This window comes from Phyllobates terribilis, unplaced genomic scaffold (genome assembly GCF_046119375.1).
Source record: "Phyllobates terribilis strain yellow unplaced genomic scaffold, ASM4611937v1 Scaffold_2__4_contigs__length_985480577, whole genome shotgun sequence".
Lineage (NCBI taxonomy): Eukaryota > Metazoa > Chordata > Amphibia > Anura > Dendrobatidae > Phyllobates > Phyllobates terribilis.
The window spans coordinates 120,985,382-120,998,448 of record NW_027362762.1 but is presented as its reverse complement, the minus strand read 5'-3'; the positions used below and the strand labels follow the sequence as shown (position 1 = coordinate 120,998,448).

The 13,067-nt window shown below is 41.9% G+C and overlaps 1 protein-coding gene across 2 annotated transcripts in view; it reads left to right on the top strand.

Moving 5' to 3' along the window:
- SUPT20H (SPT20 homolog, SAGA complex component) overlaps positions 1-13,067 on the top strand; it is a 99,442-nt gene that overhangs the window by 77,718 nt on the left and 8,657 nt on the right. For both annotated transcript variants that reach the window (XM_073662562.1, XM_073662561.1), the window contains exons 20-22: positions 3,091-3,257; positions 4,153-4,208; positions 9,812-9,937. In XM_073662562.1, coding sequence (XP_073518663.1) covers positions 3,091-3,257; positions 4,153-4,208; positions 9,812-9,937 — 349 coding nt within the window. The remainder of the gene's footprint in view (positions 1-3,090; positions 3,258-4,152; positions 4,209-9,811; positions 9,938-13,067) is intronic.

The following is a 13,067-nucleotide window of genomic DNA, read 5'->3' as shown; positions in this document are numbered from 1 at the left end:
CTTCTGCTAGTGTTTCCTTTTATCCTTGCATTTCATTTACATCTCTGCACTTATATGTTGGCTTTCTGGTTCCTTCACCATGGTAGTGTATGCCTGGCCTTGACCTGTCTCATCACGGATCTCTGCCGTCTGCCCTTCGTCTTCCTTTTTATTCTGCTCTTTGCGTCACTTCTTTTACTGCTTCTTGCTTTTTAGAGTAAATTTGAGGAGAAGATACAACTTTTTATATTTTTTAGATAAATTTGATTTCCTTATTCATCTGCTTTGGTCAAATGCATTAAAATGTGTACATGTGTGTGTGGTTTACATTTTTAAAGGGGTTGTCCACTTTATCATAATATCTAAAATGTCCATATGTGGACCTGATTTTGTGGCACTTAATAATATATTACAGGTTCTTCTCCTGTACTTTGTTTGTCACAGACTGGTCAGATCTCTTGATTTCAATACGGCCGGTAGTGGAGGATGTGACGAGTGCTGTCAATCAGCCTCCTCCAATGAAAAGCCGTTCTACCAGTGTGCAGTGTCTTTCAATTGGAGAATATCCGGTCACATGCTCCTCCACTAGCGGCCATATTGAGAACAGCTGAGCTGTGCATTCTGTGAGGAGAATCTGTTAAATATTAGCAAGCACCATAAAAATAGACAAGTTGAGAGTCCAGACTGCGATATAATCTAAAGTAGCATATATAAATCCTTTTAGTCATATTCCAGTAGGTATTGGATATAAATAGTACAAACTAATTATTTATGTAGTGTTATTTAAAGGGAACCGGTCGACAGTATTTTAGGGGGCAACCAGTGACCTAAACATCATTAACAGTTTAAACGATACCTATATTGTCCTGATCCATTACAGAGAAATCCAGACTTTTACCCATATGTAAATTAGGCTGCAAGTGCACTGGGCCGCTCTTGGCTGATTGATTGGCAGCAGAGGTTGCTGTCTATAGATCATGTCAGTCAACAGCCTTTGTCTCTGCTGTCTGTCAAGCAGCATGGGGCTTTGCTGGGAGGGGAGGACTGAAGAAGAGTTCTGGGCTGAAAGTGCACTTGCAACGCCCAGTGCACTTGTAGTCTAATTTACATATGGATCTCTTAAGGCTCATTCAAACATCCGTGCAAAACGGACCGCAATGCACAGACTGGCCCAACCCAAGGCCTTCTTGAAATACATGAAGCTGTCACGCTTGGGTTAGGAGAGCCACGACCAGTCCCTGCATTGCTGGTCCGTGCTTGGACCATTGTGCGTGGATGTATGAACGAGCCTTTAGTCTGTCAGTCTAATTTTTATATGGAACGTACAGATTTCTATCCCATCAGCTGGGAATCTGGAAAATATAGGTGTTTTAATTGTTAAACAGTGAGTGACTTTACATCGTTCCCTCTGGTTACCCCTCCAAAACGCTGCTGAAGAGTTATCTTAACTGTTGTAATTTTCCAGAAAAAATGTGTTCTTAGTCAAATGCAATTTAAGTTCATAAAATTCGGCAGGATTCAGTGAGGAAAGAAAAGTCTATAGTACATTTTTTTTAATTTACACCATAGGGGATTTATTTATACCATGTGGCTCTCTCATGGCAGCTCCTGATACTTTTTCTTGTGAAAATCAAAGCATTAGATGCCATGGTATGGAGGTGTTCTAGTCTAGAAGCATGTATTACTATATTTCTTCAAAGGTTATCTCCGAATTGCCATTTTGAAAGGAACTGTCAGCAGGTTTTTGCCATGTAATCTGAAGACAGCAGGAGATAGAGGCTGAAACACAGAATTCAGTGATGTGTCACTTGTTACAGTGCGTGCTGTAGTTTATTAACTGTGAAGGATTTATCACTAAGAGATTAACATTGCCGGATTACACTAGTCCGGCAACGCCCCCTCCTGTGATAGGCAGCTCACTGTCTTTGTACACAAAGAGCCTGGTGTGAGCGGGGTTAGCTGTCATGTGGGCGGGGGCAGCTCCCTCAGCTCTGCTTCATTGCTAAATCTAAAAGCTCTGATTGTGTCAGAACGGCTGCACCCAGTAATCTAAGTGATACATCCTTGGATTCAGCTTCTCTCCCTACATCATGCTGCTCTCAGACGAGGTAGCAAAAACCTGCTGACCGATTCACTTTAAAGCTGCCTTTGGGGTTGATCAGTATAAAATATCAAATTAATACTGTCACCAGGCCAAAGTGACCCATTTTTGCTCTTATTTTATTCTCTCTGCTCCCTCAAGTATTTTGTTTTCTTTTTTTTATTATTATTATTATTATCCACCATACAATTCCAAAGATATGGGCACTTTTTATTTAGTGCTAGTTTTTATGACCTTTTCCAAGTGGGCGTTGCTCATAAGATAGAGCAGCCTAAAGACACGCCCCCAGAGAATCTGAGAGCCACGCCCACTTTAATTAGTGCTACTTTTTATACACGTTACAAAAGTCCCATATCTCTGGAACCATATGGCGGATTTACAAAAAAAACTTAAATACCCGGGAGAATATAAAAAGGGGAAAAAGTGGCTATGTTTGACCTTTAAAAACCAAAAAAATGTGTGTTTGCAAATTAGATATGTTGGTGTCAACGGTATGACTTTTTTCTTCTATTTTTGTCCCTCTGCAAATGCAGTTTTGCATTTCTGGTCTCATTTTTATAGATCTCTTCAAAATGTGTACTTAGGTTTTTTTCTATTTTTTGAAAGAAAAAAATAAAAACTAAAAATAGTAGAAATGTTTGTTTTTCAGATTTAAATTTTTCCCTTTTTTATTTTTCCCTTTTTACGGATATTAAATCTGTGGAATTGAGATTTAAGTGTATTGTACCAAGACAATTGTAGAATCTCAAAGCACATTTTAGTACTTAGTTCACCCAGTATTGCTGGTGTATTTGTATCTGTATGTTACATATAGAATAACATATACAGTACGTGACATTGTCTTCAATCTAACTCCAGTGGTGCGACTAGCAAGAGGTCCTTCACCAGTAGCCACACGTCTAGCACAGACTACAGTACACATTATATAGCAGAGCTTTTATTAAAAAAAAAAAAAATAGAACATTTTGGAATTCTATAGATATTAATTCACTTTCTTTCCTGTTCCGCAGTGGCCCACAGGCATTGATGAGTGGCTCAAATACCATGCTGGGGTGTAGTACTGGTGCCATTACCCCTGCAGGGATAAATCTGAGCGGCATGTTACCATCAGGAGGCCTGGTGCCAGGTACAATGCCAGGCACATTGCCAGCTACCATGCAGTCTGCCTCTCAGGCAGGTCAGTATCACTTAGTTTTTGGTGGAGGTTTGGTGATTAATTTTTTAAAAGCAAAAATATATATAAATATATCACTTTAACATAAACATTCCTTGACAGCAAAATTGTGATTTATTTTTTTTAATTTATTTTTATTTTTTTCATTTTAGTTTTTTCTTTGAATTTTAATTTTAGCTTTTCCTTGAAGTACCACACGACCTGAGTTAATATGGGAATTTTTCATAAAGTCAAAATTCTGCTATCACATTGTGGGTTATTACCTTTTTAGTACTAATCGCATTTCTAGTTTTTATTTTCTAAATGTTGGAATATCAAAAATTTTATCTTCTTCCTTTAAAGAAAAAATAAAATTAAAACACATTAGATTTTTTCATTTTTTTTTATTTTTTTTTTTATTCACTGTAATATGTAAAATAATTTCAGTGGCATACGTTGGGGGAAAAAAAACACAACGGGGGTATCATTTTTTTCCCGATTATCTGCACCTCCCACCCAAAGAAAATACGATTAATGTGTTAGGGATTATATAATTTTCTAGTAAAATTAAATTTCACACATTTACATAAAAAGTATGTTTGTCAGACTACAGGAAGGAGAAAAAAGTTATTTTCTATTTTAGCCCTTCATGACAAAAAATATCATGTTGTAACATGGTTTAGAATGAATAATAGAAAATCTACCAGAATACAATATAAAAGCATATTCTACACTGAAAAAAATAACAAGCTATTGTCCTTTTGACCATAGCCATTCTAGAAGTAATGGCGCAGTATTGACACTGACACATTGTGACATTCTGGAATCTTGCGCTCTCGTTGTTTAGAATGCTACTAGAAAGCTTTGCTTTTTCTCAGCTTTTCTGCTGCATTTTTAAACAAAAACTTTTCTTCAACAGGTGGTCCTTTTGGTATAAAAAACAATCCCAACTTGAGACCATTAAATCTGCTACAGGTAATTACAGACATGTTTTTTCTTTCTTTTTGCATTTTTATTTGTATTTTTTTTTCTTTGATTTTTTTTATGATGGAGGTCACTCCAATTTTTCTTTTAAAAGGTAAAATGAAAATTTGAGATTTCCTTTAAAAAATGTGTTGGAATATTATCACCAGGTTCTTGTTAAACAATCTGAGACCCTGAATCCAGCGATTTCCAGTATTCCTCTAGTGGTGATCTCTTGCTGATTTTAAAAAAAAATAAAAAAAAAACACTCTTATCAACACTCAGACAAGCAGTCCAGTAAGTGACACATCTCTGGAATCAGGGTCTTTGCACCTACATTCAAGCTTGAGATTATATACAGCTCTGGCAAAAATTAAGAGACCACTGCAAAATTTTCAGTTTCTCTGATTTTTCTCTTTATAGGTATATTTTTGAGGAAAATATACATGGTTTTAGTCTATAAACATGTCTCCGAAATTCAAAGCTAAAAATGTTGTATTTATTTGCAGCAAATGAGAAATTATCAAAATACTAAAAAAGAAACAGACCTCAAATTACTCATGTTTTTTACTCCGGAAGAGTTCAGAAATCAGTATTTGGTGACTAACCATGATTTTTAATCACAGCTTCCATGCTTTCCACCAGTCTTTCCATGCTTTCCAATAGAAAACTGTTCAGTGGTCTCTTAATTTTTGGCAGAGCTGTATATACACACGTGGTCAAAATTGTTGGTAGCCCTCGTTTAATGAAAGAAAAACCCACAATGGTCACAGAAATAACTTGAATCTGACAAAAGTAATAATAAATTAAAAATCTATGAAAATGAACAAATGAAAGTCGGACATTGCTTTTCAATCCTGCTTCCACAGAATTTTTAAAAAAATGTAACTCATGAAATAGGCCTGGACAGAAATGATGGTACCCCTGAAAATAATGTGACAAAAGGGACATGTTTAATCAAGTTGTGTTCACTAATTAGCATCACATGGGTCTACAATCTTGTAATCAGTCAGTGGGCCTGTGTATAGGGCTACAGATACTCACTGTGCTGTTTGGTGACATGGTGTGTACCACACTCAACATGGGCCAGAGGAAGCAAAGGAAAGAGTTGTCTCAGGAGATTAGAAAGAAAACTATAGACAAGCATGTTAAAGGTAAAGGTTATAAGATCATCTCTAAACAATCTCCAAGAATACAGTCTATCAAAACACAAAATTATTTAAGCCTTATTTTTTCTTCTTTACGATGTTTAAAGTATCAGAATACTAGAATTAATAATTTTTTTCTAAAGCTTCAACATATTCTGCAGCACTTTACAGTTTAGTAGGGACTTGTACAGACAATAAAAGAAATTACAGAATAACAATAATCACATTAAATTAACAGATACCAAAAGGATTGCGGTCCCTGCTCGTAAGCTTTCAATCTACCGTTTTTCAGTCTCTGCGCTTCTCAAAAAAATGGGGGGAATAAAGCAATCAAATGTCATATTTAAACCAAAATTGTATCAATGAAAGCATCAGCTCGGGGCAAGAAAAATAAGAGCTCAAATAGCTCCATTGATGGACAATTGAAAAAGTAACGGATGTAAGAATAAGGTGACACATACCAAAATTTGTTTGTAAAAAAAAAACAAACAAAAAACTTCCACATCTTCTTTTCACCACTAAAATATCAAGGAACTTGGTATCACCATAACTCTGCTCACTTGGAGAATCTTGTTGCTGGGTCAATTTTTTTTTCCCTACAACGCAGTTAAATCAAAGCCCCAAAAAGCAATGGTGGCATTGTGGGAATCTTTTTTTTCTTAAATTTCGCAGAGCTTGGACATTTTATCCTACTTTTGAGTACATTATGGCAAAATGAATGGTGTCGTTCAAAACTACAACTCGTCCTAGAAAAAAAAAACATGCCCAATTGATGTTGCATTGCTGATATAGGCAAAAGCTGCATGCGTTTGATAGTTTTCCTTATATATTACGTAGGGTATCCGGCTATCGGTACTGTTCAGAGCTTACTAGATTACCTGGGGTACCCGGCTATCAGTACTGTTCAGAGCTTACTAGATTACCTGGGGTACCCGGCTATCGGTACTGTTCAGAGCTTACTATATTACCTGGGGTACCCGGCTATCGGTACTGTTCAGAGCTTACTATATTACCTGGGGTACCCGGCTATCGGTACTGCTCAAAGCTTGCTATATTACCTGGGGTACCCGGCAATCGGTACTGCTCAAAGCTTACTAGATTACCTGGGGTACCACTCAGAGCTTACTATATTACCTGGGGTACCCGGCTATCGGTACTGCTCAAAGCTTACTAGATTACCTGGGGTACTACTCAGAGCTTACTATATTACCTGGGGTACCCGACTATCGGTACTGCTCAGAGCTTACTATATTACCCCTTCAGAGCTTACTAGATTTCCTGGGGTACCCGGTTATTGGTACTGTTCAGAGCTTACTATATTACCTTGGGTACCCGGCTATCGGTACTGCTTAGAGCTTACTATATTACCTGGGGTACCCAGCTATCTGTACTGCTCAGAGCTTACTATATTACCTGGGGTACCCAGCTATCTGTACTGCTCAGAGCTTACTATATTACCTGGGGTACCCGGCTATCTGTACTGCTCAGAGCTTACTATATTACCTGGGGTACCCGGCTATCGGTACTGTTCAGAGCTTACTATATTACTTGGGGTACCCGGCTATCGGTACTGCTCAGAGCTTACTATATTACCTGGGGTACCTGGCTATCGGTACTGCTCAGAGCTTACTATATTACCTGGGGTACCCGGCTATCGGTACTGCTCAGAGCTTACTATATTACCTGGCTATCGGTACTGCTCAGAGCTTACTAGATTACCTGGGGTACCACTCAGAGCTTATTATATTACCTGGGGTACCCGGCTATCGGTACTGCTCAGAGCTTACTAGATTTACCTGGGGTACCACTCAGAGCTTAGCCAGGTACCCCAGGTAATCTAGTAAGCTCTGAGCAGTACCGATAGCCAGGTACCCCAGGTAATATAGTATCGGTACTGCTCAGAGCTTACTAGATTACCTGGGATACCACTGAGAGCTTACTATATTACCTGGGGTACCCGGCTATCGGTACTGCTCAAAGCTTACTAGATTACTTGGGGTACCACTCAGAGCTTACTATATTACCTGGGGTACCCGGCTATCGGTACTGCTCAGAGCTTACTATATTACCTGGGGTACCCGGCTATCGGTACTGCTCAGAGCTTACTATATTACCTGGGGTACCCGGCTATCGGTACTGCTCAGAGCTTACTATATTACCTGGGGTACCCGGCTATCAGTACTGCTCAGAGCTTACTATATTACCTGGGGTACCTGGCTATCGGTACTGCTCAGAGCTTACTAGATTTACCTGGGGTACCACTCAGAGCTTAGCCAGGTACCCCAGGTAATCTAGTAAGCTCTGAGCAGTACCGATAGCCAGGTACCCCAGGTAATATAGTAAGCTCTGAGCAGTACTGATAGCCGGGTACCCCAGGTAATATAGTAAGCTCTGAGCAGTACCGATAGCCAGGTACCCCAGGTAATATAGTATCGGTACTGCTCAGAGCTTACTAGATTACCTGGGATACCACTGAGAGCTTACTATATTACCTGGGGTACCCGGCTATCGGTACTGCTCAAAGCTTACTAGATTACCTGGGGTACCACTCAGAGCTTACTATATTACCTGGGGTACCCGGCTATCAGTACTGTTCAGAGCTTACTAGATTACCTGGGGTACCCGGCTATCAGTACTGTTCAGAGCTTACTATATTACCTGGGGTACCCGGCTATCGGTACTGCTCAGAGCTTACTATATTACCTGGGGTACCCAGCTATCGGTACTGCTCAGAGCTTACTATATTACCTGGGGTACCCGGCTATCGGTACTGCTCAGAGCTTACTATATTACCTGGGGTACCCGGCTATCGGTACTGCTCAAAGCTTACTAGATTACTTGGGGTACCACTCAGAGCTTACTATATTACCTGGGGTACCCGGCTATCGGTACTGCTCAGAGCTTACTATATTACCTGGGGTACCCGGCTATCGGTACTGCTCAAAGCTTACTATATTACCTGGGGTACCCGGCTATCGGTACTGCTCAGAGCTTACTATATTACCTGGGGTACCCGGCTATCGGTACTGCTCAGAGCTTACTATATTACCTGGGGTACCCGGCTATCGGTACTGCTCAGAGCTTACTAGATTTATCTGGGGTACCACTCAGAGCTTAGCCAGGTGCCCCAGGTAATCTAGTAAGCTCTGAGCAGTACCGATGGCCAGGTACCCCAGGTAATATAGTATCGGTACTGCTCAGAGCTTACTAGATTACCTGGGATACCACTGAGAGCTTACTATATTACCTGGGGTACCCGGCTATCAGTACTGCTCAAAGCTTACTAGATTACCTGGGGTACCACTCAGAGCTTACTAGATTACCTGGGGTACCCGGCTATCAGTACTGTTCAGAGCTTACTATATTACCTGGGGTACCCGGCTATCGGTACTGCTCAGAGCTTACTATATTACCTGGGGTACCCAGCTATCGGTACTGCTCAGAGCTTACTATATTACCTGGGGTACCCGGCTATCGGTACTGCTCAGAGCTTACTATATTACCTGGGGTACCCGGCTATCGGTACTGCTCAAAGCTTACTAGATTACTTGGGGTACCACTCAGAGCTTACTATATTACCTGGGGTACCCGGCTATCGGTACTGCTCAGAGCTTACTATATTACCTGGGGTACCCGGCTATCGGTACTGCTCAGAGCTTACTATATTACCTGGGGTACCCGGCTATCGGTACTGCTCAGAGCTTACTATATTACCTGGGGTACCCGGCTATCGGTACTGCTCAGAGCTTACTATATTACCTGGGGTACCTGGCTATCGGTACTGCTCAGAGCTTACTAGATTTACCTGGGGTACCACTCAGAGCTTAGCCAGGTGCCCCAGGTAATCTAGTAAGCTCTGAGCAGTACCGATAGCCAGGTACCCCAGGTAATATAGTATCGGTACTGCTCAGAGCTTACTAGATTACCCGGGATACCACTGAGAGCTTACTATATTACCTGGGGTACCCGGCTATCGGTACTGCTCAAAGCTTACTAGATTACCTGGGGTACCACTCAGAGCTTACTATATTACCTGGGGTACCCGGCTATCAGTACTGTTCAGAGCTTACTAGATTACCTGGGGTACCCGGCTATCAGTACTGTTCAGAGCTTACTATATTACCTGGGGTACCTGGCTATCGGTACTGCTCAGAGCTTACTATATTACCTGGGGTACCCAGCTATCGGTACTGCTCAGAGCTTACTATATTACCTGGGGTACCCAGCTATCGGTACTGCTCAGAGCTTACTATATTACCTGGGGTACCCGGCTATCGGTACTGCTCAGAGCTTACTATAAAGTTTTGGTTAGGACAAACCTTTGTTCTTGAGTGCAGCTTCACTTGGTAAAAAGAAATGATAAAGAAAAAATTGTGACATTGTTAAGACCTAAGCGTGTTTCCCATCCTATTACACTTATTGAAATCCGCTGCACTTTTCTGAAACTGGATGTCATCTTTAAAACAGCTTCCTGGTGCTTCACTCATATTCAATCCGATGCAACAACAGCAGCCGCAACTGTCCCAGTATTCTCCGCAGCAGACGGCCACCTCCAGCCCCCAGCAAAGCGACCAGCTGGGGCTGATGCCATCGGTAAGAATTTCTTCATTTCTAGATACTCATTATTTCATGATTTGCTAAATATAAATTAGGAAATTGTTCTGGTTCTCAGCCGCACGTTCAGATTCTTAGAACTTGTACGTTGCAAATCTTCCATATGAATTTGCCAGTGGACAACAGCGGTAAAGAGGATAAAAGAGGATATGATTTAAAGCCATGGTACCACTCTCCTTTTTCCGTCTCTAATTATTGCATTTTTTTTCATAGTCTTTGCTGCAAAATTGAATTACACAGCACAGAAGTGTGCAGCTCTCCCGTTAATACTTCCAGAACTTATGTGCTGTGTAATATATATCTTCAGTGCTTATTTAGGCTGCACACTCCTGCTGACAGGATTTGTGGACTCGCGTCATGTGACCCTGATGACATCACAGGTTCTTCTGCACTTCTATGTTGCTGCCTGTTTATGATTGGTCAGTATCATAAAGGATGCAAAAGAACACACCCCCATTGAAAAATATCTAGTAATACCCACTTGGATTTAACTAAAGTTAATTCTTTCGGTGCCAAATATTTGATAATATCTTTGCAACGAAGACGCAAAGTTAAAAAAAAAAAAAATTGTATTCTGCTCTGCAGCCACTATTATATTTTGTGTCCAGCTCAACATGAAAAGTTTAGTGAAAGGTCCTCTTAAAGTTTTTACTTAGTGCAGAAATCTTGGTGTTCTACATTTACACTATTTGCATTTTTGCAGGCACCCCAATGAAGCAGAAAAAATGCACTGTTTTTATGAAATTACCTCCACTGCTTAAATTGTTAATCCAGCAGATCTTGTGCACAATAAAATGTAGCAGAAAAAGTGTAGGGTTTACATTATGTGGGAACATGGTCTAGAAGGGGTTGTCCAGTCGTCTGCTAAATGTCTGCAGTCGTCCTGTGTGACAAACTTGTGAATCCTTACAGCGCTTGCACTGTATGCTGTCAGGATTCCCTGGTATTGCCGGTGAGAGTGGCGGTCATGTGACTGCAGGTGTGCACTTTGCATACTCGGGCCACATTCCAACTAGATGTGCACGGCTTGGCTCAATTCGCTTCTATTGGGCGAAGCCAAGTACGTGTAGTCTGCAGCATGTATACAAATCATATACTTGCACTCATACAACTGCTGGCGACACTGGAGAATCCTGACTGTGAGCACTGTATGGGTTCATCAGTCTGCAGGCACATGGAGTGACTGCAGACTTTTACGAGAAGACTGGACAACCCCTTTAATTTTAATTCCACTGCATGTACCGTATTTTTCGGACTAGAAGATGCACCGGACCATAAGACGCACCTAGGTTTTAGAGGAGGAAAATAAAAAAAATAAAAATGAAAGCAAAAAATGTGGTCATGATGCACTTTTAAGGGGGAGGGGGTCCTCTGCTGACACTGGTATAGAGGTAATGTCCCCCAATTCTGACAATATCCCCCATCCTGGTATATATGCCCCCCCCCCTTCCTTTTATATGTGGTCCCCATCCCCATCCTGGTATGCCTGGCATCCCTCCATCCTGGTATGCATGGCACCCCTCATCCCTGTCCTGGTATGCATGGCACACCTCATCCCTGTCCTGGTATGCATGTTACCCCTAATCCCTGTCCTGGTATGCATGGCACCCCTAATCCCTGTCCTAGTATGCATGGTCCCCCTAATCCCCATCAGGCTGCACATTAAAAAAAAAATAAACACTCCTACTCACCTTTCTTCTCTCCTCCAGCGCTGCGTCCTGTCTGCCTGCACTGGTATGCATGGCACCCCTCATCCCCCTATCCTGGTATGCTTGGCACCCCTAATCCCTATCCTGGTATGCTTGGCACCCCTCATCCCTGTCCTGGTATGCATGGCACACCTCATCCCTGTCCTGGTATGCTTGGCACACCTCATCCCTGTCCTGGTATGCTTGGCACCCCTAATCCCTGTCCTGGTATGCTTGGCACCCCTAATCCCTGTCCTGGTATGCTTGGCACCCCTAATCCCTGTCCTGGTATGCATGGCACCCCTAATCCCTGTCCTGGTATGCTTGGCACCCCTAATCCCTGTCCTGGTATGCATGGCACCCCTAATCCCTGTCCTAGTATGCATAGTCCCCCTAATCCCCATCAGGCTGCACATTAAAAAAAAATAAACACTCCTACTCACCTTTCTTCTCTCCTCCAGCGCTGCGTCCTGTCTGCCTGCACTGATCTCACCATGTGAGCCGCGCATGACGTCACTGCCATGCACGACTCACAAGGAGAGATCTGCCGGAAGTCACTGCTCCCCACGCCTGGTCCATGGGCGTGGGGAGCAGTGAATATTCATTTTCTTTAGCAGCGGGGACAGTGTAGGCTGCAGCGGGCGGCTGCTGCCTCCTGTGCCCCGCTCCTCCACCGATACCGCTCCCCCCACACCACACAAATATACACCGCCCCCAACATTCGGACTATAAGACGCACCCCCCATTTTCCTCCAAAATTTTGGAGGAAAAAAGTGCGTCTTATAGTTCGAAGAAAATACGGTACATAATATTTTTTTTGCAGATTTCACCCTTTGCAATAAATCTGGTGCCAAATGCAGCAAAATCCAAATGAGATGCATACAAGTCAGATCTGCAGCATAATTCACAACATCACGTGGTTTGCTTATTTTTTTGCTTATCCAAATTCCACTTTTGAAAAAACCTTTTTAGTGTGATTAGTATGATATAGATCAGTGTTTCCCAAACCCCATCCTCACGGCCCCCCACAGGTCATGTTTTCAGGATCTCCTTAGTATTACACAGGTGATTGAAGTATCATCAAGGCCTCAGGAATTCTCTCACCTGTGCAATACTAATGAGATCCTGAAAACATGACCTGTGGGGGGCCGTGAGGATGGGGTTTGGGAAACACTGATATAGATCATCAGACAGGCACTTAAGGCCTTTTAACATGAGTCGATAGTCAGCAAATGAGCGTTTTGTAAGAAATTTTGTTCCTGATTATCTATTAGTGTAATTTTGCTAGTGTGCAACCAACGAATTATAAAAACGCTCGTTCATTAGGCGATTCATTGTCGGCAGCCCTGCGCCCCTTGTGATGGGCTGCTGATGACATATATTGTCTATGAGAACAGAACGATTGTATTGGTAATTGTTCT